The 24,220-nt window shown below is 44.3% G+C and overlaps 2 protein-coding genes across 2 annotated transcripts; one reads left to right on the top strand and one right to left on the bottom strand.

Moving 5' to 3' along the window:
- Positions 1-776: 776 nt before the first annotated feature.
- On the bottom strand, positions 777-17,258 carry LOC116618713 (platelet binding protein GspB). The gene is made up of 22 exons (XM_048725449.1): positions 17,056-17,258; positions 16,142-16,600; positions 15,851-15,900; positions 15,325-15,460; positions 13,102-13,350; positions 12,351-12,538; positions 11,464-11,674; positions 10,811-11,173; positions 10,232-10,614; positions 9,881-10,157; positions 9,202-9,427; positions 7,905-8,098; positions 7,183-7,288; positions 6,821-6,963; positions 6,500-6,633; positions 4,686-4,875; positions 3,976-4,250; positions 3,202-3,471; positions 2,737-3,010; positions 1,974-2,110; positions 1,482-1,677; positions 777-1,069 (listed from the first exon to the last, which is right to left on the bottom strand). The coding sequence occupies exons 1-22, from the start codon at positions 17,168-17,170 to the stop codon at positions 891-893; spliced, it is 4,755 nt and encodes a 1,584-aa protein (XP_048581406.1). The 5' UTR covers positions 17,171-17,258; the 3' UTR covers positions 777-890.
- A 3,244-nt stretch (positions 17,259-20,502) lies between these two features.
- LOC125561377 lies at positions 20,503-21,561 on the top strand. The gene has a single exon (XM_048725638.1). The coding sequence runs from the start codon at positions 20,503-20,505 to the stop codon at positions 21,559-21,561; it is 1,059 nt and encodes a 352-aa protein (XP_048581595.1).
- The last annotated feature ends 2,659 nt before the right edge of the window (positions 21,562-24,220 follow it).

Below are 24,220 nucleotides of genomic sequence, written 5' to 3'. Positions count from 1 at the left end.
GCTGAACCTCGGTGGATTATAATTTTTTCGCTTCTACTAATTTGTAGTGGTTAGTTATCGAGAAATGCATCCTAAGCATATAAAATGATGAGTAATTCTAAATTTTCTAGCCCCTGTCTTTATCAGCCTGATTATAGTGCGTGTATCACAAACGTATATTACTGGCAACTTCTCCATTACCTTTGCATTTCCTTTTTCAACAAATATTATGGATTTTGTTTTCTAGCAAGAATACAATTCTGTTAACGATCAACATTCCCGACTCACAACGAATGGGTAGAGATACCATTATGCGATGATTTCACCCAAGGGCTCAAGAAGGTCTATTGATTTATCGTCTTATGTCTATAGTTATCTTTCGCCACGTGACCTCTTGGTATGCATTTTTCTAATGCGGCAGAGTCTAGGCAGGCTATTGCGTACCACCGTACAGGCTTTTACACTCCCTGCGCATGCGCCACACGAGTGTCACTGAAGCATGTTATGTGACATTGATAGTCACGTGATCAAATTGCATCCTTGAAGTAAATCAGCAGATCTCTCCTATTAATGGCCGACTCTTGTTGTTGTTGTTTTTGGTAAAAACACGAAAAAGAGTATCACAGAATGACGGCAGCGGTGGGTTTCCTTTGGTGCCCACCAGAACATTTTGACTTCACCGAGATTTTCTGTTGTGGCCTGAGTTCGAGCGGTAGAGTATTGCTACGAAACTCCAGGAAGAAGGTAATATAATGTAGAGCACGTTTAGTTTAAACTTTTAAAATTGAAGCGGAAAATATCCTAACATCCTTCCTCGAGAGTTGTACATTGTTGAGGTACATGTGCAGTGTGACTCTTAAATGCTGACTGTTCGTGCAGTGTGACTGTTAAATGCTGACTGTTCGTCCGAGTCAAGCCGTTGTGGACATCGGTATTGCCGAGCCGTCCACGACCTTGTTAGCATTGGCCTTGGATCGATAGATCACCGCCCCTATCATCAGCAGTAAAGCGAGGGTCCCCCCCACGGTCCCGCCGATGATTGCAGCAGTTTCGTCATCATCTTTATCTACCACAGGCACGGTAGAACCAGCTTCGAGATCAAGAATACAATCATGTAAGAGTCTGTATTTGCAAACAGTGTGCGGCAGACCAGGGGGGAGGGGGCATTTGGAAATAGATATAACGTGGAAATGTTTTTGAGGTTTAAGATCGCTATTTTTTCCACAGAATACCCTCAGTAATGCAATTTAGAGCTCCTCGATAATTCGAGCTTATAATTTCCCGTCCTTTTGGGTAACCGAAAGTGAACCTCAGTCTCACATTCTTTGGTCACAACAGCAGAGTCGCTGTTAAACTGATATCTCTGCTTCGCCAAACCGGCCTTAAACGGAGGGTTAGTGAGAGGGGGGGGGGGGGCTAGTGAGGAGGGGGGTAGTGAAAGGGGGAGGGGGTAAGTGAGAGGAGGGGGAGGCACTTAATTTGACGTGGACGATGCTACTCACATTCGTTCGTCACAACAGCAGAGTTGCTGTTAATCTGATATCCTTCCTTCGCCACACCGGCCTTGAACGCTTCTAGTACCCCAGTGGTGTTGGGAGAGAACTTTAGGAGCGCTGTCAAGAACACTTTTCCGTCTTTTGATGACAGGACCATCTCACTGGCGCCATAGTACGACTGGTTGGCGAAGATCTTAGCGAGCTGAAGGCAAGAGAGTAAAGCCTCGTGATCAGTATTACTATAGCAATAGCTTATATCTTGTACCGTTTGCCTTCTATCAATATTACCTGCACCCTCACCATTTTCCCACCCATTTTTTTCCATAATATTTCCTTTCATATAAATTTGTCCTTTTCTGTTCATTCACATTCCGTTGCCCCTCTGTTTCATTTTCATTTTATTTCCCTTCTCCTGTTTACTTTTCCCCCTTTCTTTTGCCTGACCCTTTTCGCCTATTTGATTTCTTTCTGCAAACAGTCAGGCGTCCATTTGCTTACCGCGTTCTGGACCTGTTGCAAAGCGGCCTGGTACCCAGGGCTGGACGTACTGGCCATCACTGTGTCATTCCAGCCGTTGGTGAAGAACGCCTGGTTGATCTCGACAGCAAGTCGGTGATTTGCCGGCTCCACGCCCGCTATATAAAAAAAAGATCACTGGATTATTTGCAAACAGTAGGACCCTAATAAAACATCGGACACCACTAAACCGTTACACTGACATTTTGTTGATAACGTTTTATTGAAGTTTAAAAGTGGCTTATAGAGAAAGCTCGCTAAATGGATCGAAAACAGCGGGATACTTTTTTTTTTACGTTTACCCTTTCAGCCCACATGAACCACAAATAAAAGTTAATAGATCTTAAAAAACAAGCTAAAGCTAAGATCTTGTGTACCCCTTTGCCAATTTTAGTTAGAAAGCAAGTTAAAAACAAGTCAGAAATTTTGGACCGCGCTAACGCGCGACTGTCACATAATATCTTCATCGCAAAATCAGTCTGTCTGTGCACGTCGCGAAGATCCCATCTTGATAATAATAACAATAGTGGCCCAGATCCTTACGTTTTAAAATACCACAGTTTTACCGCGCGATCTCTCCAGGTTCTTTTACACATCTATTTAACAATTATACCATTTCCATTTATTTGGATAGTGGCGAATTATCTACCGAGAGCCGAAGGCCCGAGGTAGATACTTTTAAAACCACTATCCTTTTTAGAAGGTTCCCGAGTTTTCTATACTAACGATTGATATGTTGACTTACGCGGTGGTGTCTTGATGTCAAGTGTCTCCCGGACCACAACTGCACCAAACATGGTAAGGTGCTTACTCAGACACGTGACGTCCCCTCCTTTGGCGAACTGAGTAGTAACACCTTGGGTTGACCAGACCTTGTTGGCCTCGTCGTAGAACTTGCACTGGTACGTGTAACCGTCTGGAGGCTGGGTACTAACGGCTAGCACAATGGTGACAGGATCGACAAGGTTACTCACACTCAGACGTTTGCCTGATCTGTAGGCTAGGTACACATCCACTGTCTGTGCCATAAAAATGTGTTAGAGACCTTACTTTCCACATTCGAACAATCAAATCAACATCAATGCTTGGCACTGTTTGCACACCGGTGTTTATAATGCTGTGAAGTGAATCATGACTACACTATTACATAAGACTGGAAACAAGGTGTAGGAAACGTCTGCCTGTCTCTGTCTTCACGTCATGTACGCACCATAACGGGATTTAATGTTGCTTCGCCCGTAGGTAAGATCGGGCTTTTCGGCCTTGAAACTGTAGTAGCTATCGGCTCACAGGGAGAACTGCTGCAGAAGGCGCTTGTCGGGACGGTAGCTTGGGTTCCATCGCAGCCGCTGACTGGTGTTGACCCAGTCGTCAGCTCGACTTGAATGCTTATGTGGTCTGTTTCATAGCACTTTTTCTCTCCAGGGGAAATTACTTTAGCGGCTTGAAGCGCCAACTGGGTGTATGCATCTTGAAGTTTCTGAAAATTGAAAGAATTATGGTACAGTGCGTATAAACTTACTATCCGGTGTATTTTCGCTAAGTCCTCAGTTCCAGTCCCCCTTCTCTACTCACGTGATACCCCTACCGTCTCTTTTTCCTCCTCATGCCACCGTCTAAAGATTTAGCAAATAATCGATTTGCGCTTGCGCAACAAATTGCACAGTTCTTCTAACTCTAACTTTGCAATTTAACAAAACAAAACTAAAAAAAATCTTTAGATAAAGAATTCAGAATTGATGAGTCATCATTTATGAACATATGAACGAAAGGAGCAACGTTAGGGGCATTGTGAAAACTGGAAATTGCTGATAAGCTGACGCTTAATTTTTTTTCCTTCAGATGCCATTTTGACATTCTAGCAAAATACAAAGTGTGAGAAAGCATCCATTCCCATCAGCGTATTTTGGAATGCTTTAGCTTGTCTTAATAGAGGGTGGCATTTCAAAAGATGGTTGCTTAATTATAAGGCAGGCTGACTCACGGCTTTTGAGTCGGCGCTCGCTGTAGGGTCCAATGTTCCCAACAGACTTGCCGTCTTGTTTAAAAATGCATCGTCTGGGTTGGCATAGCTCTTCAGGCAGTTTGTGATGGTACTCGCGAGAGCGTCGGACTTTGACGAGTCGTTCTTAGGGGGGTTCGCCAGTAGCGTATCTATGTATATCTTCGAGGCCTCAGGGGAGATCACAGCTGTAGGAGAGCTGGCGGCGCTGATTGCCGTGTTTGTGATAGCGTCAAGGACGCCTTGCACTTGCTCCGCTATGATAGGAAAAAAAAGGGAAAATCACAGCGTGTAAGTAAAACAGTACCAGCTCAGGAACAGATACAGCCATCAATTTCTTTAGGCAATGCACAGATAATGATCTTCAAAAAGATGGAAAAACTCGCAAGACCGTATATAAAACCTAAGAATTGACTAGCTCCACAGGATAGACCCGCCTTTTACCTGCTGCTGCATTAGTAAGCCTATAGCACCCAAGGATAGACTAGCTCAGAGGATAGACCCGCCTTTTACCTTTAGACGATAACTCGCGGTACTCGCAAGGCCCTCTAGCTCCCAAAGATACTAGCTCCAGAGTATAGACCCACCTCTTACCTGCTGTTGCATTAGTAGATAACGGATAACTCGACATACTCGCGAGAGCCTATAGCACTTGAAAATAGACTTGCTCAGAGGATAGACCCGCCTTTTACCTGATGCATTAGTAGATGCCAGATAACTCGCTGTACTCGCAAGACTCGCCACGGCCGCCGCCGCATCGCCAGACTCGCTCAGACTCTGCGCAGCGCTAAGGACGCTAGACACAGCCGCACTGGTATTGGTGGGCGTGGTCGCGGTGATGTTTAGGTATTTAATGGTTGTTGATCCATAGGCATCCGTCACCTTAAATTGAACACAAACAATTAAATTTGAGTCACATATGGAAATACAACATTTAACGCGTCAAAAGGGTAGCAGAGGCTGTCACCATTCAAGAATCGTATGGCTAAAAGTGATTCATTAGACTTTTTCAGGCTCAAGCTACCCGATTTCATGATGATCTCAAAGGGAGCTACCAAGATCTTCCAAGCACACCTTACCACTGACCTGTTGAGGATTGTTACCCTTCCCTGGAGAATTTTTACCTCCTCGCGTTACCTACTGACTTTCCAGAATCTCCCTGGCAAATATTTCACTTTCCAGGCACAACAGGCTTACTCAGCAGGTGGAAAATGTTTTCTCGAACGAAAAAAAACATTAAAAAAGCTGAAAATTCCGCCGACCTAGTCATAGTCATGAGCAGTCAGCAGGAGCACGCAGTCCCAAGTAACACGAACCTGTAGAGAGAACCTGAACAGAAGTAACACGAACCTGTAGAGAGAACCTGAACAGAAGTAACACGAACCTGTAGAGAGAACCTGAACAGAAGTAACACGAAACTGTGCTGAGAACCTGAACAGAAGTAACACGAAACTGTGCTGAGAACCTGAACAGAAGTAACACGAAACTGTGCTGAGAACCTGAACAGAAGTAACACGAAACTGTGCTGAGAACCTGAACAGAAGTAATACGAACCTGTACAGAGAACCTGAACAGAAGTAACACGAACCTGTAGAGAGAACCTGAACAGAAGTAACACGAAACTGTGCTGAGAACCTGAACAGAAGTAACACGAAACTGTACTGAGAACCTGAACAGAAGTAACACGAACCTGTAGAGACAACCTGAACAGAAGTAACACGAAACTGTGCTGAGAACCTGAACAGAAGTAACACGAAACTGTGCTGAGAACCTGAACAGAAGTAACACGAACCTGTAGAGAGAACCTGAACAGAAGTAACACGAAACTGTGCTGAGAACCTGAACAGAAGTAACACGAAACTGTGCTGAGAACCTGAACAGAAGTAACACGAAACTGTGCTGAGAACCTGAACAGAAGTAACACGAACCTGTAGAGAGAACCTGAACAGAAGTAACACGAAGCTGTAGAGAGAACCTGAACAGAAGTAACACAAACCTGTACAGAGAACCTGAACAGAAGTAACACGAAGCTGTACAAAGAACCTGAACAGAAGTAACACGAAACTGTAGAGAGAATCTGAACAGAAGTAACACGAACCTGTACAGAGAACCTGAACAGAAGTAACACGAACCTGTATAGAGAACCTGAACAGAAGTAACACGAAGCTGTACAAAGAACCTGAACAGAAGTAACACGAAACTGTAGAGAGAACCTGAACAGAAGTAACACGAAACTGTGCTGAGAACCTGAACAGAAGTAACACGAAGCTGTACAGAGAACCTGAACAGAAGTTACACGAAGCTGTACAGAGAACCTGAACAGAAATAACACGAAGCTGTACAGAGAACCTGAACAGAAGTAACACGAAGCTGTACAGAGAACCTGAACAGAAGTAACAAGAAACTGTGCTGAGAACCTGAACAGAAGTAACACGAAGCTGTACAGAGAACCTGAACAGAAGTAACACGAAACTGTACGGAGAACCTGAACAGAAGTAACACGAACCTGTACAGAGAACCTCCCCGTTGATACGGTAGCGCTTGCCGTAGTCGAGGTGCCTGAGTACACCACCGTCTTGTCTTGGTAAAATGTGTATTTCAGAGGTTTGGCACCGTCATCTTCTGCTACCCAGCCGCCCGCTAAGTGGATGACAAGAGACATGACATTACTGAGCAAACGAATATACAAATGCTAATTCGATAACCTACAAACAACTCAAAGCATTGTACACAAATATACACTAATACATATAATGATTATTGCTTTTGTGACATTTCCGCTTTTGGAACTGGCTGACGAGAAAAGTAAAAAAGTATGACTGTATACCTGAAAGAGTTACGGCAGAGAGGATCTCGGCACTAGCAGCACTAGATACCAGTGTCCCGGATGTAGGTCCTTGTCGTGCGATAACGTCAGTATATGCCCTTCCCACAGTGCCGTCCAGAGTCACTTGCAGCTCGTAACGATACCTGGAAGAGTGCAAGACTTGCTTTAGGATAAGATTTAGACTAGGCGACTTGCACTAAGAGATAACGTGACTTTTTGAGTGGCAAACATGCGCGTTTTTCGTCTTTTGGCGGCAAATAACAGCAACAAAAAGCACCTTATTCAGCGCTTACGAATCAGCCAGAAATTTGTCAGAAAGGGCTTATTTCCATCATTTGACAAAGTCGTGTATTTGGACATACTTTGCGCCTTTGGTGAAAAAGTTTGGCGGGAAGATAGAATGCGCCAGCGACGCTTGGTTTGCAGTGTAAGACTTGTACAGAGATCCACTGGCAGCAACCAGAAACCCTGATAAAAACAAATACATGATCACACTTAAGCTATAAAAGTAGTAGGATACATGGGTGTGGTCACGAAAGGGGCAACAAGAAAGTGCTTCAAACAGAACAAATTACATTTCCTGTAGACAATAATAACTTAATAGAAACATGGATGCGATACTTGACAGTGATTTCAGGCTTGCCTTCGAACGAGGTCGGTACCCACATAAAAGTCTTAGCGATCGAAATGGTCAAATAAATGGCACGAATCGGGCTGTTGTCGACACGATTGAAAGTGCTTGCTAAAGACCGCATTCGGTACAGGCCAGTACCCAGGGGGGGTGCAGGGGGTGCGAATGCACCCCCCCCCCTTCCAACAACGGCCGAAGGTCCAGTTCGGTTCTTAATAGACGTGCTATTTGTACACAAAACTCTAAAGCATAAGCTAAGTCACTCTGGTATTAGCCAAATCCGACAATAAACGACCCGTGGAGATACTGCAAAGAATTTAAAAAATCCCTTTTTGTTTTTTCGGAGGTGATCATGATGAGAATGAGGAGAATGATGTTGTTGTTGGAGCGGCGGAAGGTGAGGACTGGGTTGACGGGTGGGGTTGAGGGATGGTACGGGAGATAACGCCTTACCGTCCAACGTTACATTTGTCCACTGTATGAGGCTGGGCTCTAATGAGGTCTTGAAGAATCCTTTCAGTGTGAATTCCTCAGAAACCGCGACCTTGACCTCGGCCTGCTCCACCCATACTTCCGGTGGACTCCCAGGGACCACCTTTACCTGAGTGCTGGCCGTAGCTCTACGAGAATCCTTGATTGTCGTCACCCTGACAACCAGGAAATGAAATAAGATGTTAGATATGATTGCCAGGCAGAGCCACAAACCGACGCAAGCAAACAGTTCCAGTACTAGTCTAAACATCCCACGCAGGGCAGCCACAAACCGACGCAAGCAAACAGTTCCAGTACTAGTCTAAACATCCCACGCAGGGCAGCCACAAACCGACGCAAGCAAACAGTTCTAGTACTAGTCTAAACATCCCACGCAGGGCAGCCACAAACCGAAGCAAGCAAACAGTTCTAGTACTAGTCTATACATCCCACGCAGGGCAGCCACAAACCGGCGCAAGCAAACAGTTCCAGTACTAGTCTAAACATCCAACGCAGGGCAGCCACAAACCGACGCAAGCAAACAGTTCCAGTACTAGTCTAAACATCCCACGCAGGGCAGCCACAAACCGACGCAAGCAAACAGTTCCAGTACTAGTCTAAACATCCCACGCAGGGCAGCCACAAACCGACGCAAGCAAACAGTTCCAGTACTAGTCTAAACATCCCACGCAGGGCAGCCACAAACCGACGCAAGCAAACAGTTCCAGTACTAGTCTAAACATCCAACGCAGGGCAGCCACAAACCGACGCAAGCAAACAGTTCCAGTACTAGTCTAAACATCCCACGTAGGGCAGCCACAAACCGACGCAAGCAAACAGTTCCAGTACTAGTCTAAACATCCCACGCAGGGCAGCCACAAACCGACGCAAGCAAACAGTTCCAGTACTAGTCTAAACATCCCACGTAGGGCAGCCACAAACCGACGCAAGCAAACAGTTCCAGTACTAGTCTAAACATCCCACGTAGGGCAGCCACAAACCGACGCAAGCAAACAGTTCCAGTACTAGTCTAAACATCCCACGCAGGGCAGCCACAAACCGACGCAAGCAAACAGTTCCAGTACTAGTCTAAACATCCCACGTAGGGCTAACGCTCGAAACGTCAGCGCAACTACATTCCCAGTCACTGGGCACGTCCTCGCCAGAATTTAAATACCATTTTGATAACGCATGATGGCTGCTAAAATCTTCTCCCCCTACTTCCATGAATGGGAAACGAACAGTTTGAGTAATGAGAATTGTTGTTTTGATCACTCACGTAAAGATGTATGTGGTGCCCACCCTGAACTCCTCACACGTGACCTTGGAGTCACATGTGCTGGCCGGACTAATGGCCTGTCCGACTCTCGTGGCTGACCCGCAAGACCCCCCGGCGCTTGTCTGACACGCCCATGTACAGCTCGGGTCACCGGCCAACTGGTCAGGGTCCGTTACTTGGGTTTGGAGACGTAGCTCGCTGCAGGTTCGACCGGTTTCTCGGTTACCTGGAGAAGAAAAAAAAACTGGAACTTTCTTTTACAACCCCAGCAACAGGACGATACTCGCGTGCGTTTCTCTTTGCAGTCGTCAGTTGCAATGAGGAGATATTCTCGCAGGATTATATAAAAGTAGGTGTGGTGTCTTTTTCCAAAGAGAGTTGAGAATTGACTGCCACAATCAACATAATTTCACTGCCATGTAAATTACTAAACCGTTTGTCCACATCACCTAAGGTTACGGGTTGCTTTGAACCAGCGTGCCAACTCAAAAGGATTAGCAAATGGACAATAGTTATGGTATTTTATTTCACGTGACAATGTTTGTGGTATTTAACGCTCTTTTAAGACTTTATAATGGGCTCAAAAACAAACGCTTATTAAAAAATATATCACACAGGCGCTAAGCTTTTCGGAAATATTTTAAAGGATTAAATTAAGATCTAGAGAAAAAAAACATACCTCCAGCAACGATGGCGGTGATAGGCGTACTGCGCGGGTTGATGTCTACTGATGCTTCAGAGAAAACGTCCAGCAGGCTTGCTATGATTCCTTTGACAGTGAAAGTACACATCTTCCCGGCCTGTAACACGCGCGCAGCAATCTTCAGGTTTGCTGTGTTCTTTGTTGCTGTGAAGTCAGCGTTGCCCTCGATAGCCGTCTGGGCCACTGAGTCTGCACAGGACGCGCGCCACTCAAAGTTTATCTTAGGTGTGGAGATGTTAGAGCACGAGGCAGCCTGATAGAGTTCAACATGTTAAATAAGTGTACTTGGTTATAATGATAATAATTGCACAAAGACTATAAACGCACCTCCGCTTTGGCTGTGATAAAGAACTCCTGCGAGACCAGCACTGTCTTCGCAACAGGGTCGTTTAGAGGCGCAGACACTGTCACCACTGGCCCGGCCACCGAGGTCTTCGTCACCTTGTGTAGAGCGCAGATCGGGTTGGTGTAATTCAGAAAATTCGACACGCACAGCTCAAAATCGTACTCTTTTCCGGACTCTAGCAGGCTACCATCGATGTCAAGGGTGGAATCGTTCTTTCCATTGAGATAGGAGTTCAATGCGGTGACGTTAACTCCTGATGGGGGAGTCTTGAGTCGCCATAGATACTTGATAGTTCTGCCGCCGCCACCAGAGGACTGGGTACCAGTTAGTGAGAGGTTGCCACAAACAGAGAGGTACTGGGGACCTGAGGACATAAATGATATCATTTTTATGTCAAAGAAAGCTTACCATGGGTTTCTTGGCAAGTTTATAACTCTATAAGTCAATAGGTCGATAACGCGAAAGGAGTAGTAGTTGCTGAAGAAAAATGTGACAGTCTTTTATTGTGTATGGCTATGTTAAAAGAAGAAGAAAAGCAGGAAAAGCTTCATAATGCTCACCACTAATAACTGGAACGCCAAAAGCTGGATTCGTTGGACTCTGAACTGTGACGGAGCCAGAGGCAGACCTGGAATACGTCTGCCCGTCGGCCTTGAGTGCGTCGTCCTTCAGGGTTAGGCTATCGCTTGGCATGATAGTAGCAGAAGTTCCAGTCGTGATCACTAGCGTAGACTTGCTCGTCCAGGAGCACGTTGGGCCGGTCCCAAGTTTCGCCACCGTCGCGCTGTCTAGGATAGCTGAGCACGTGGTTAGGCTAGCTGTTGACACATCAGTACTGAACGTCGCCTGGATTTGCGCTCCGTTGTCTGTGAATTGAGCTTTGGTCAAATCTGGAGCTGCAGCTTGCAAGGTCAGTTGTAGACCTAAGGAGAACATAATGGGTTGCCTTGAACTTGTTGTTGTTGAGATACGTAGGTTAAGCATTCCACTCAACCTCGTAAAAAAGGTTTTTGGATTTGGAAATTTGCCCGCACAGTGCACCTTTTATGGCAGCCCGGAAAAGTCCCCATACAATTACACAGCAATCCAGCCTTTGCTTTGCCTATGGCGCAATCCCTGATAAAGTCGACCTTCAATTTCATTTTTCTATTCTTTTAGTCCTGCCCTATCTTAGTATATGGACACAAACCTAAGGGATGCGTGATAATCTTACTTGTGGTAAAGTTGTTGCATCCTCCATTCAAGGTGACAGCAACGGTAGGACGAGACGAGACGGATGAGGTCGGTACAGTACACTTGAGAGTAGTGTCATTCATTAAAGTAGCAGGGACCTTAGCGTCACCGAAATAGCAGTACTGCTCGCTGCCAGAGAAAAACCTGCTTCCAGTGATGAACACATCTTTTGGGAGATCAGTAAGCAGAACCTGTAATCAGACAAGATAACCAGAGCGTCCCTGTTAGCGAATTGTGGTGGTTTCGCCCACGTGGTTGTATCGCCCACGTCTATAAGAGTAGTTTCGCCCACGCATCAAGAGTTTCTTCGCCCACGCATCAAGGTGTTTCGCCCACGGATAAAAATAACAAGTTACTCTCGGCCTCTCTCATAAGAAAACATACATATAACATAACGTATATCGCGCTGCTTTAGAAAAATCCAAACTAATGGAATACTCTATCGATGGCAACGATCTTTATGGCATAAAAAACTTTGATATGTGGGATTCTTTTCCATTTTGTCATCCTAGCAAAATACGAAATGTGATGAAGATTCTATTTTCGTAGGCTGTTTGGGAAAAATTTCTCGATATTTTTATCGAACTTGGTAAATAGCATATAATAAAACTATTTCTAGATGGTCATTTCGAGATTTCCTCAAATCATTTGTTTTTCAATTTTAATTTGTGATAACAATAAAAAAAGGTGTTACTGACTCAAAGGCCAAAAATACGAGCTGGTAGCGTAAAATAGGTCAGTCCACGTCATTTCTTCTTCCCCCCTCCTTCTCTCAAATTGCGCACGACTTACTTTCTCTCTATTTTCGTTCTGCGTCACCTGTTTCACTTGCTATTCAGGTGAAGTTGAATCTCTCTCCATGCTTACCGTCTCAGGACTGATTCTGGTGAACTTTATAGACGCGCTGTCATAAAAGTACAGCTGCAGGACATTAGACACGTTCACCACTGTTCCGTCCGATTTTTCTAGGTGGATTGAGAAGTTATACTGGCCGACAGTGAAACTACTCCACGCTGTGAGAGTGCATGACGCTTGTGTCACGGTCGCATTGGTAGCTAAAGTCAAGAGAAATGAATAAAAAGCAAGAGAAATAGTTAAAAGGTTAGATGTTGCGTTCTCCCTCTATTGAATTAGGTAGGGGAATAGTCTTTGTTGTCAGTAAGAGATAAATATCGATTTATCTTTATATTGAGTAAGCCTCAGCTAAAGAAAAAAAAAGAAATTACAGCGTGAAAAGTTTTATGGACAGTTTGATTAATGTGGTACTTGCATTTTTTTGAACTTAACTACGCTCTAGGTTTTCGAATTTGTAGCGGAATTTCAAACATCTACGTAAGAAAAAACATAGAAACGAAAAAAGGCGGGAATGTTTGGCTGAATAAAATCACAACCGTTCACGGTAAAACATTATATTCTCAATTCGTAAAATAAGTCAGACGAAACATGATTCTGTACTAATATCCTACACGAAGCAATCCATCGCTATCTGGCTGCGTTGATTGTACCTTGAAGGTACCTTGAAAGTGTGCTCTCAACGCTATCGAAACTTTCATTGGCAATCTTCAACGATTTATACCCGAGTATAAATAGATATATTTAGATATGAAGTAGATCTCACCTTGCGCGGTTTGTAGTACAGCTCCAGTACTTGGGTCAAGCACTTTACATGTAGGAGTGCCAGTGTTCAGACCCCCCCCGTAGAACGTGACCTCGGCGGACGCTTTATCGGCAGCCGGACACTTCAGCCCGGACAGAGCAGTACATTTGGTTCCATCACCTCCGCATATGCCGCACGCATCCTTCACCTTGCCGCTGTTAGGCACGCCGTCACACCCTTGACATGAACTGCTATCACCATGGCAAACACCTGTGGACGAGCAGTCAGTTAGTAAGGAGACTGTGATTTGGAGTATGTTGGTTAGTAAGGAGACTGTGATTTTGGTTTGTGCTGTAGTTTGGATTATGGAGGTGAGTAAGGGGACGAATTAGTATTTGGAATATGTTGGTTTGTTTTGTAATTTGGAGTATGGAGATTAGTATGGAGACCTTTACAGAGAAGTTGGACCGGCTGTAGGTCCAAATAAGTTACGAATGCGTGGTAGCTGATAATTTTTTTATAGAGAGAAAAAGTTTTAAGAAAAAGAGAAGAAGAAGGAGACAATAGAAGAGAAAGTGGGAAAGAGGAAAAGGAAAGCAAAGAGGTAGGGAGGGAGGGGAAGGACGAATAGAAGATGGATAGAGGTGGAAGGAGGGGAGGGAAAGGACGAATAGAAGATGGGTAAAGGTGGAGGGAGGGGAGGGGAAGGACGAATAGACCCGGGGTAGAGGTAGAGGCAGGGGAGGGGAAAGACGAACAGAAGAGGGGTAGAGGTGGGGGAAGGGGAGGGGAAGGACGAATAGAAGATGGGTAGAGGTGGAGGGAGGGGAGGGGAAGGACGAATAAAAGATGGGTAGAGGTGAGGGAGGGGAGGGGAAGCACGAAAAGAAGAGGGGTAGAGGTGGAGGGAGGGGAGGGGAAGGACGAATAGAAGAGAGGTAGAGGTGAGGGAGGGGAAGGACGAATAGAAATGGGGTAGAGGTGAAGGGAGGGGAGGGGAGCGTAAGGACGAATAGAAGATGGATAGAGGTGGAGGGAGGGGGGGGGGAAGACGAAAAGAAGATGGATAGAGGTGGAGGGATGGGAGGGGAAGGACGAATAGAAGAGGGGTAGAGGTGGAGGGAGGGGAGGGAGGGGAGGGAAAGGACGAATAGAAGAGGGGTAGAGGTGGAGGGAGGGGAGAGGAAGGACGAATAGAAGAGGGGTAGAGGTGGAGGAAGGGGAGGGGAAGGACGAATAGAAGAGGGGTAGAGGTGGAGGGAGGGGAGGGGAAGGACGAATAGAAGAGAGGTAGAGGTGAGGGAGGGGAGGGGAAGGACGAATAGAAACGGGGTAGAGGTGAGGGAGGGGAGGGGAGGGGAAGGACGAATAGAAGATGGATAGAGGTGGAGGGAGGGGAGGGGAAAGACGAAAAGAAGATGAATAGAGGTGGAGGGATGGGAAGGGAAGGACGAATAGAAACGGGGTAGAGGTGAAGGGAGGGGAGGGGAAGGACGAATAGAAGATGGATAGAGGTGGAGGGAGGGGAGGGGAAGGACGAATAGAAGATGGATAGAGGTGGAGGGATGGGAGGGGAAGGACGAATAGAAGATGGGTAGAGGTGGAGGGAAAAGAAGAGCACAAGAAAAAGGGGAGGGGGGAGGTGGAGGGAAGAGCGTGAGAGAGGGAGGGGAGGAACAAGTAGAAGGTAGATGGAGGGGAGGGGAAGGACGAATAGAAGAGGGGTAGAGGTGGAGGGAGGGGAGGGGAGGGGAGGGGAGGGGAGGGGAGGGAAAGGACGAATAGAAGATGGGTAGAGGTGGAGGGAAAAGAAGAGCACAAGAAAAAGGGGAGGAGGGAGGTGGAAGGAAGAGCGTGAGAGAGGGAGGAGAGGAACAAGTAGAAGGTAGATGGAGGGGAGGGGAAGGACGAATAGAAGAGGGGTAGAGGTGGAGGGAGGGGAGGGGAGGGGAGGGGAGGGGAGGGGAGGGGAGGGGAGGGAAAGGACGAATAGAAGATGGGTAGAGGTGGAGGGAAAAGAAGAGCACAAGAAAAAGGGGAGGAGGGAGGTGGAAGGAAGAGCGTGAGAGAGGGAGGAGAGGAACAAGTAGAAGGTAGATGTGGGTGAATAAGAAGAGGACAGGGAGAGGAAGGAGGAGAATGAAGAAGAGAGAATAAAGGGGGACGAGGATGGAGAAGGAAGAAGAGATAATAAAGGGGAACGAATAAAGGGATGACAGAAAGGAGTAGGAAGAGTAGACTTACCACACGCATCCTTAGCAAAGCCAGCGGTCTTGCCCGTAGTTCCCCCAGTGCAGTTGCCACAGCTATCCAAGGTTGCGGCCCCGTGGCACGTGCCGTTACAATCCTTACTATCATTACTGTACTTCCCCGTCAAGCCCTGTATTATGAGATGGAAATGTTAATAGCGAAGTCTTATGTAGAAAAAGGAAGCAGAGGTGAGATAGCTCAGGTGTCAGGCTGGTACTAAGGGGAGGGGGGGTTTGCACAGTCATAAGTATCATAAGCATAGTATTTGAGGATTCCTTAATAAGAAATGACCCTCTTTTTGGCCGCCAAGGGGGGGGGTGCACGCACCCTGCACCCCCTGTGTATGCGCCTGGGCGCCTGGGTGTTTTTAAAGTCAATGGCTCAGTACATTGGCACATTATCATTCGCCTTATCGAATGAGGAAAAGAAATAAGTAAAGGGAAGGGAAGGGAATTGAGGACTGGTAGTTGGAAAGTGGGAATGTGAAAAAAGAGAAAGAATGACAGGAATGAGGACTTACCCCATAGCAAACATTGCACTCGTTAAGTTGCGCCTCTCCTTCACAGGTGCCTGCAACACAATCCAAAACAAAATGAATAACACGTATTGATAAGATCCGATAGGTTTATTAAGGGTTGATTGACGTCTTTTACGCTCCCAAATAATACCAAGCCACGCAAGCTATCTATCGGCTAAACAAGCAGTCAACAAGTAAAACTTTTCTATTGTGCAGGGCTATTTTTGGAGTTTTTGTGCAAATTCCTGGACAAATTCCGACTACGCATGCGTCAATGACCATGACACGACCTACCATGACAGTCTGGGTTACAAATATAACTGCTGACCGCAAGGACAGTGGCTGCAGGTGATGCAGAAATGGATTCCGGATAAACAACTCCAGAGGCGTTCAAGCCAAGCGAGGCACTCTGGGTTGTAGAGGCACTTATCTCAAGCGAGACACTCTGGGTTGTAGAGGCACTTATCTCAAGCGAGGCACTCTCGGTTGTAGAGGCACTTATGCCAAGCGAGACACTCTCGGTTGTAGAGGCACTTATGCCAAGAGAGGCACTCTCGGTTGTAGAGGCTTTCACGCCAAGCGAGGCACTTTCAGTTGTAGAGGCACTTATGCCAAGCGAGACACTCTCGGTTGTAGAGGCTTTCACGCCAAGCGAGGCATTATCCGTTAAAGAGGCAATTGATGCTTGCGAGGAACTGGGCACAATAGAGGCCTCCGAAGCCAGGACTGCATCTGATGCAATAGAAGTTTTCACTGCGAAGCAACCAAATAACATTGAATATGTATTAAGAAAAAGATTGAAAGATAAGAGAAGATGAGCCAATGCAAAAAAAGACAGTAAACGGTTTCTAATGCGATTTTTAGCATTCCGAGAGCTCTTGCCATCAATTTGCAAAATCCTAAATCGGTTCTCACTTTCGTCAATCAAGTTTTTAAAAAGTAACAGACACATTTATCTGTACTCGATCGACGCATTGCGCGATGTCGTGAAAGCCGACCTAATGTTGGCTCATTAAGGCTTTTGACCAACGAGGGTTGTAATGTATTTTGTCCCCTTGGATTCGCAGGCAGAACTCGCAGGTTACTGAAAATCGCAGTAAAAGCAATGCACATTGAACAGAAACGTTAAGGTGCGTATAAATAGCAGGCGCGTACCCAGAATTGGCGGAGGCGGGGGGGGGGGGGGGTCGATTTGTTTTATAACTTACTTGCAAGGCTGTCAGATTCTAATGGTGTTGTGCTACCTGAAAAAGCAAATTTGGAAAAAGTGTGTTCCATAGCCAAAACGTGAGAAAGACACTTGCACAAAATCAGTATTACCATGTATATTCAAAGGCATTCGCACGATCCTCAACTTTTGAAAAAAAAAAACAAGCAATAGATGTCGCGAGCGCGCGTGAAGTTCTAAATAGTTAGGGACTAGGCTCCATCTCTAAGATGGCTGCCAGCAAAATCATAGTAAACACGAATTCCTGCAAGTTTACGTGCAAATTATAGCCTTACAAAGCTCTAGAGCGATAAAAAAGCGAAAGAATGATTGAAGCGGATTCCCAAATACGGTTTGTAATGCCTAATAAAGAAATGACCGAGCGAGCTAAAAAAAACGACAGTTTTAAAACAAGATTGACTGATGTTAGGATTCCGATAGATGTAGTAGTCACTCCATTGTGAAGCGCATTTGATCATGTCACGTGATGGTGATGTACGCTATCCTGATAAGTTTTAGCAATGAATACTAAAATATATAAAAATATACTTACGGGCAATGGAAGATCCATTTCCTAAAGGAAATAAACAGACACAAAAAGATTTTACTTAACTTAATTATAGCTATCTAATAAAATTATCGCTACAATCTTATTTATTTTGCTGCTGCAGATGACAATGACCTTTGTTAAGATGATGATGGTAAGGCGATGTTTATTATGAAGAAGATGAATTGATAAATGAATGATAGCCTGAATGATGATAAGAAAGATAATTTAAAAAGATTATGGCGGTTAACGATAAGAAGATGAACATGATAGTCGGTAATGATTCCGATGATGCCGATGATGGTGATAATGCAATTGCACAGGCACGTACCCAGGATTGACTGAGAGCGGAGGGCTGTGTGTGTGTGTGTGTGTGTGTGTGTGTGGGGGGGGTATTGTAGTGTTTGATTAATTAGCTATTGCGTTACTTTCGTCTCAATACATCTTTGTAAAAACATGCCATGCCAATCACAGATAACTGTGGAATGCAGTCCCGTGATATCATGTGATGTTACGTGGTGTATCTTGCTATAATATCGTGTAATCCTTAATTCAGATCGAGTTGATTAAAACGCTACTTATGATTGGAACTCTACGTGTATCATTTTCTCTATAGTAGAATGTAAGGAACCCGAAACTCGATAGGAAGTGACCCTCTTTTTTTTGGGGGGGGGGGGAGGGAGGAGTGGGGCTGAGCATCACCTCCCCTCCCCCCCTTTGTAGGTAACTGCTGTAGTTTAGTTGATTATTTAAGCTGTTGATGATGAAGATGGTGACGTAGATTATGGTGATGACGATGATGGTGTTAATAATGCACCGTCAATTGAAACCACGGCACCCCGACCCCCGGGACATAGCGGGGAAAGTAACATTCATCTGGTGTGAAATGTGCGTTACTTTCCCGGCTACCGGGGCCTGTGACGCTGATAAAACCCCCGATACATGGCCCCAGTGTTTTTCGATAATGTCCCACCATAAAATGCCATACCCTTTTGAGCTGCCATGTTCAGTGAACGAAACTTCGGCGAGAAAAAAAACGTGTGCATGCTACACCAACTTTCGGGCCATTTCTAGTATTTTCAGCACAGGCTACCCCAAATTTAAAAATCGACAGACATCCATATAGAAACAATATTTTTCTTTAGTCATTACTGTCAGAGATTTAGATTTGCAAGCAAGTATCTTTGTTGAAAAAATATAATTTGAATACGCCCGAAAAAAAACGGGGACACAACTTCCAGTTCTGCGTTAATTCCCCGCCCCCTTTCCCGGCCAGTTGAGGGCTTCTGTTAAATTCCCTGCCTCCCGGTGGACTACAGGTGTTAAACAGGTGTTAAATCCCCCGCATGACCGCGTTACCTCCCCGGTATGTCCCGGGGGTCGGGGGGCCGGGCTGTCAATTGACTGGTGCATAACGATGATTATAAAGAGTCACGGCAAGTCACGGCACTCACCGCCACACCACACCACCTGCCGACAGCAGGACGCAGAGTCAGAAACAGACGCAGAAGGCAAGGCATTGAAGGACGGAGAAGGGTCCAGGTTCATGGTCGCCATCACTGGGCTTGCACTGATGGTATGCAGTGCTAAGCTGGAGTTATCGGTAGCGTTAAAATTCACTGTCGAACTTGCATTAGCGGTGGCATTTGATGTAGCTGTTGCATTCACCGTGGCGTTCCCGATATTCGAAACTGTGGGAAAAATAAAAGTTGAGCTTAATTTGCCAGCAGTGCTTTTTAAATATCAAATAAATTACAAAATATAGATTAGTATAGCATATATAGTTTAGTAGTCTTTTTCTTATTTGTATTCTCTAATATTCACCGGGCTTTCCGATACCGTTTTAGTTGTTCCCTATGTGCTACCCAAGAAGCTCCGCGAGTTATGGTATTTTGACATCGTGCAAAATAGGACGATGTAACGACTGTATGTAACGACCTATACTTTATATATCAGAGTATATACCATAAGCATTTAAAAACTACTCATACATACGTGAAGGAGTTGGGCTACTCGTGCACGAACACCACGTGACCAGTTGGCAACCGCTGGGCACTATAATGCTGCTACTGGGCTCAGCTGCCGCTGAGCTCCACACCGCAGACTCAGTCTCATTTGTGTTTGTTGAGTTGGTTGCGTTAGGCGATATGGTCATCGACGGCTCGATCGAAATACTCGCTGGTAAAAACCACACAAGGTTAGATAAGACACTAGAGGAAACTTGTCGGGAAAATATGCGACAAAGTATTGGGATCAGATCTCGAAATAACGATCTAACGGGCTTGGGCGTTGCGTGATAATCGCCCCACAGCGGCTGCTTCAGGGTTCTAGCGTTACGCCCTTAGAATGGTATTAGAGGGGTTGAAAGAACGAAATGGAATATAACGCCACAACACGAGAAAATTCGTGAAGCAATCAAACGTGATATCACGCATAGAGATTAACGTTCACGCTACTTTGCTGTCATTGTTTCGCCACGGTATGATCACGAAGTTATCACGCATGACACAGTACGGGGAATGTGCTAGCCCTTCCCGTTGCTATGGTTACACCTTTTGCTGTTCATTACCAGGAAATCTACATTCATTTGCGGCAATTTACGACAAATAACGCGAATATACATTCATTTTGTCATAAAGCGCTCATTTGCGTTAACTCAAATAAAAAGAGTGAATTCAATTGAATTTAAAGACAACCATTTATACGGACATGACATAAATTAGTGCGATTATACAAACATTTAGACGTTCTTTGCTTTCATTAACCAAAGCTTTCGCATTCTGACAAAAGGTTATGCAACCCTTTCCAAACAAATAACGTTATAAATGTAGACAACATTGTACATTTTTTTTTCTGTTAGGCAATACTGTACAGTCCGTGCCATTGTTCAGTACCGTTGCAATGCCTCCAAGAAATAGAATCCCTTATGAGCACCGCGAGCGAATTATACGGTCATTCGAAGATGAAGAGGAAGATTATCTCCTGGTGGCGGACACATTGGGGATCAACCCTTCCACAGCCCTTGGTATCGTTGCTAGATACATACGAGAAGGGAGAATTGAAGAAAGACCACGAGGTGGAAGAAATAACGTAAGAGTAGATGACGAGATGAGAGACTGCCTAAACGATAGCATCAACGACAACTGCATTCTTACTCTCAGCCGTATCAACCAAGAACTAAGAAGGCGACTGCCTTTGAAACCAAGGATTCACGACCGCACGGTAGCGAGAACGCTAGATGGAATGTTGTTCCGTGTAAAGCTGGCAAGGCTCCTCCAAGCGGAAAGGAACAGACCTGACGTTCTACAGAAGAGAGTAGACTACGGCAACTGGTTCATGAACCGTGGTGTCGTGCATCATTCGGTCTTTGTGGATGAATGCGGCTACAATATCTGGGCCGCAAGAAGTCACGGGAGGGCAAGACAAGGAGAGCGGGCCTATAGACAGGTCTGCGGGCAGCGTGGGAGGAACATTACCGTAACAATGGCAATATCACCAATCAATGGTCTTGTATTCCACTCGGCAATTATTGGTGGCATGAACGCACAGCGGTTCAGCGACTTTCTTACGCAGGCTAGACTTAACCTCGACCCGGACGAGATGGTGATATTTATTTACGATGGAGCGCCACCACATCGCAACCCTGCCGTACCCGGGCCCAATACAGAGCTGAAAATGCTACCACCCTACAGCCCCTTTTTGAACATTGTGGAGCAGGCAATAAGCTCTCTTAAAGCGGCTATAAAAGCTGACATCTCAAGGCCAGAAGTACAAGCCCAGATGGGAGATAGGGGTGCGGCTAGAGAAAGGCCTTGCATTGGGAGGTTTCCGTACGCGTTTGCTTTTGCAAGCTTTGCAGCGCAATATTGGTACTATACCCCTGCTAAATGCGCTCAGTGGTACCGATTCATGCAAACATATTTACCACGATGTCTGAATGGTGAGGTGATCGAGGGCTAATGTAAAGTGCAGCGAAATGCTCTATGTAGAACTTTAACATGACTCACCGTTATTTAAATAGATTTTTCGTTATTGAATGTAAAGAACGCGCAAATGCTTGTATAAACCCAGTAATGTATATCAAATTCGCGTGAATGACTGTCTATAAATGCTATTGAATCCCACTCTTTGTCATAAAGATGTTAATAAATATGTGTTGCACGCAGTTGACTGTCAATTCGCCTAATTGTTTATCTTTTTTTTGTTAATGGTCGAATGAAAACGCAGATGAAAGTATATTTTTTGCCTTTGAATGACGAAAGGCGCGAATGACTGTCGATTTTTGCGATTGAATGTTACTGGCGATGTAAATATCGCTAACGAAATTTGTGTTCACGCAAATGAGTGCTTTATGACGAAAATAAATGTATATTCGCGTTATTGATCGTATATTGCCGCAAATTAATGTAGATTCCCTGGTAATGAACAGCAAAAGGTGTAGTTGTATATTTTGTTTTCTTGGCCTGTTTTGACAATGTTATCGAAACAAACGTTCATATTTAGATGCTTTTTTCGTATTGAAATATAGTCCTGAAATTCTTTATTCTGATAAATAAACAGCAGGATTTATATGAGCATGGACTGATGGACTGATTTTTATCATTGACTTCAGTCAATTAAACTTCATCATTTGATGGAAGTCAGAAGGCGATTTTGCTGTTTTTGATAGTCTGAGTTATTGAAAGAATGATTTCAATATCAAAATATAATATGTTGAAAATATTGGAAAATAAAATATTATATTTAAAAATATAAAAATAGGGGAGTAACATTCCTCTCAGTTTTCTATCAGCTCGGTTTAATCTCAATGATCTTTCAGAAAGAATGTTCTAGACTATGATATAGCCATCGTCAAAAATACCAGAATAAAACAAAATGTGGTAACTTGCGCACAGATAGTCCAGGCTCAGGCCTATTAAAGAGTTTGTATAAACGAATTGAGCATTGTAAATCTTGTTGAAATAAATATTCTGTCTTCAAAATAAAACAGTAACTTGACGATGTATTGTCTTAACCTCTTCTGCTGCTCAATTCCGCCACCAATTGCCAGTGTCCAAATGTTTTAGCGTCTACACTATTCTATATACAGGCATGCTCAAGGATCCAGCGTCTTGAGCGCCCGCAAAGTACGCTGGATCCTCGAGCATGATAGCGGGAGGCGACGGGAAGAGGAAAAATGCGCAGAGGGTAGACTGGGCTACCTGTGACTTCTGTCGTAAATAGCGAGGTCTTCGGTAGTGAGGGACGATACGCATGGAGCTATGCCAGCTTTCAATGCTTTCAATGCCGTATGCATATTTTATAAAGGGAAATATGAATCGATATGTCTGCTAAGATAAATTACTTTGAAACTCGCACATCAGCAAAATAGAAAAAAAAATTCAAATTTGGTTATGTTAACTTAAAAAAAAAAGTAAACAAACCAGCGTATATTCTTATATTGAAACTTGGAAAAGATGGCTTCCGGGATTTCAGACTTTCTCGTCTAGGAATATTCGTATCATCATTTCAAAGATTCAAAGAAAATACCCATAAAAAATAACCATAGGAAACTAAAAAAGGTATTTTTATTCATCAATTCGGCAAATGCATCCTCGTCTATAAAATGATAATATAAATCACAAGTCTTAATTAAATCAAGTCTTAGCCCTTAGTAGTGACAAAATCATTTTAATGTACAAGAAAAACCATGCAAGCGTAAAAAAATTGTTTCATAAGATAAACTTCGATCCTCCAAAAGCTTTGAAAAAAGCATCCGTGCACAAATTCACGCGAGAATCCAACAAGTATATAACGTGGTAGTTCTAATAAGTTATTGGAAGCTAACAGTAAATGTTAAAATCAAGAGTAAATGTTCACAGAAAAGATGTGTATCTACAACACATTGGATTGGGGTGTTTGCAAAGACGGCAAATAAGATGATTATTATACAAATAATTTAGAAGTTTGGGACGAAGTTGTATTAGATCAAAAAACGTTAGTTTTTGCTTGGGCAAGACTTACTTTCTTGTGACAGTGCTTGGCTAAGCAGTAGAACAACGGTAAGGCTAAAAAGGCAAACGCCTCCAAGCTGGGGATCCATTCCGGAGTACTTCAAACTTTTCAGATTAAAAGACCTCTTCTCTAGTCGCTGGAAACAAAACGCATCCAAATTAGGCCTTGAGAACCGGTGTGAATTATCAATTAATTAATGAAATCTGGTGAAATGAGTCAATCCTTACCTTTCCTGTTTTTTACTTCGTTGTGATTGCCTTTGGATAAGATGAAATAATCGGAGAAGTTATGTCTAGAAAAACAAGATAACGCAATCTGTTGTTTGAAAGTGTTGTGTACTGTGTTGTGGTTCTTCTACCAAGCAACAAAGAATAAGAAATTCAAAATGACGCAAGATTAAATAGTCAACTCTCTGCAAAATACATAAATAAACTAACCTTGAAAGTTGAGAAATCCTCCGATAGTTGCAAATTAACAGAATGATTGATCTCTTTCTTCTGAACAGTCCAATAATGAAATGTGAAAAGTTTGCGAAAGCTTAAGCACGGAAAGCATATAATGACTTTGCAATGTGTTGATGGTTACGGTCGATTCAGAGGTAATACCAGCACAAGCTAGGTTTGCT

Source organism: Nematostella vectensis, chromosome 3, assembly GCF_932526225.1.
Source record: "Nematostella vectensis chromosome 3, jaNemVect1.1, whole genome shotgun sequence".
NCBI lineage: Eukaryota > Metazoa > Cnidaria > Anthozoa > Actiniaria > Edwardsiidae > Nematostella > Nematostella vectensis.
Note: the sequence above shows the minus strand (reverse complement) of the source record. Positions and strands in the feature narration are given on the sequence as shown.

What these genes read in the sequence shown, in the direction of transcription:
- LOC116618713 (XM_048725449.1), bottom strand. Translation starts at nt 17,170, where the DNA reads ATGGTAATACTGATTTTGTGCAAGTGTCTTTCTCACGTTTTGGCTATG. An exon ending in AGAATCTGACAGCCTTGCAA is followed by an intron (nt 16,601 to 17,055) that starts GTAAGTTATAAA and finishes GTTGCTTCGCAG; the next exon opens with TGAAAACTTCTATTGCATCA. An exon ending in CTCTGCCGTAACTCTTTCAG is followed by an intron (nt 6,634 to 6,820) that starts GTATACAGTCAT and finishes TCATCCACTTAG; the next exon opens with CGGGCGGCTGGGTAGCAGAA.
- LOC125561377 (XM_048725638.1), top strand. Translation starts at nt 20,503, where the DNA reads ATGCCTCCAAGAAATAGAATCCCTTATGAGCACCGCGAGCGAATTATA.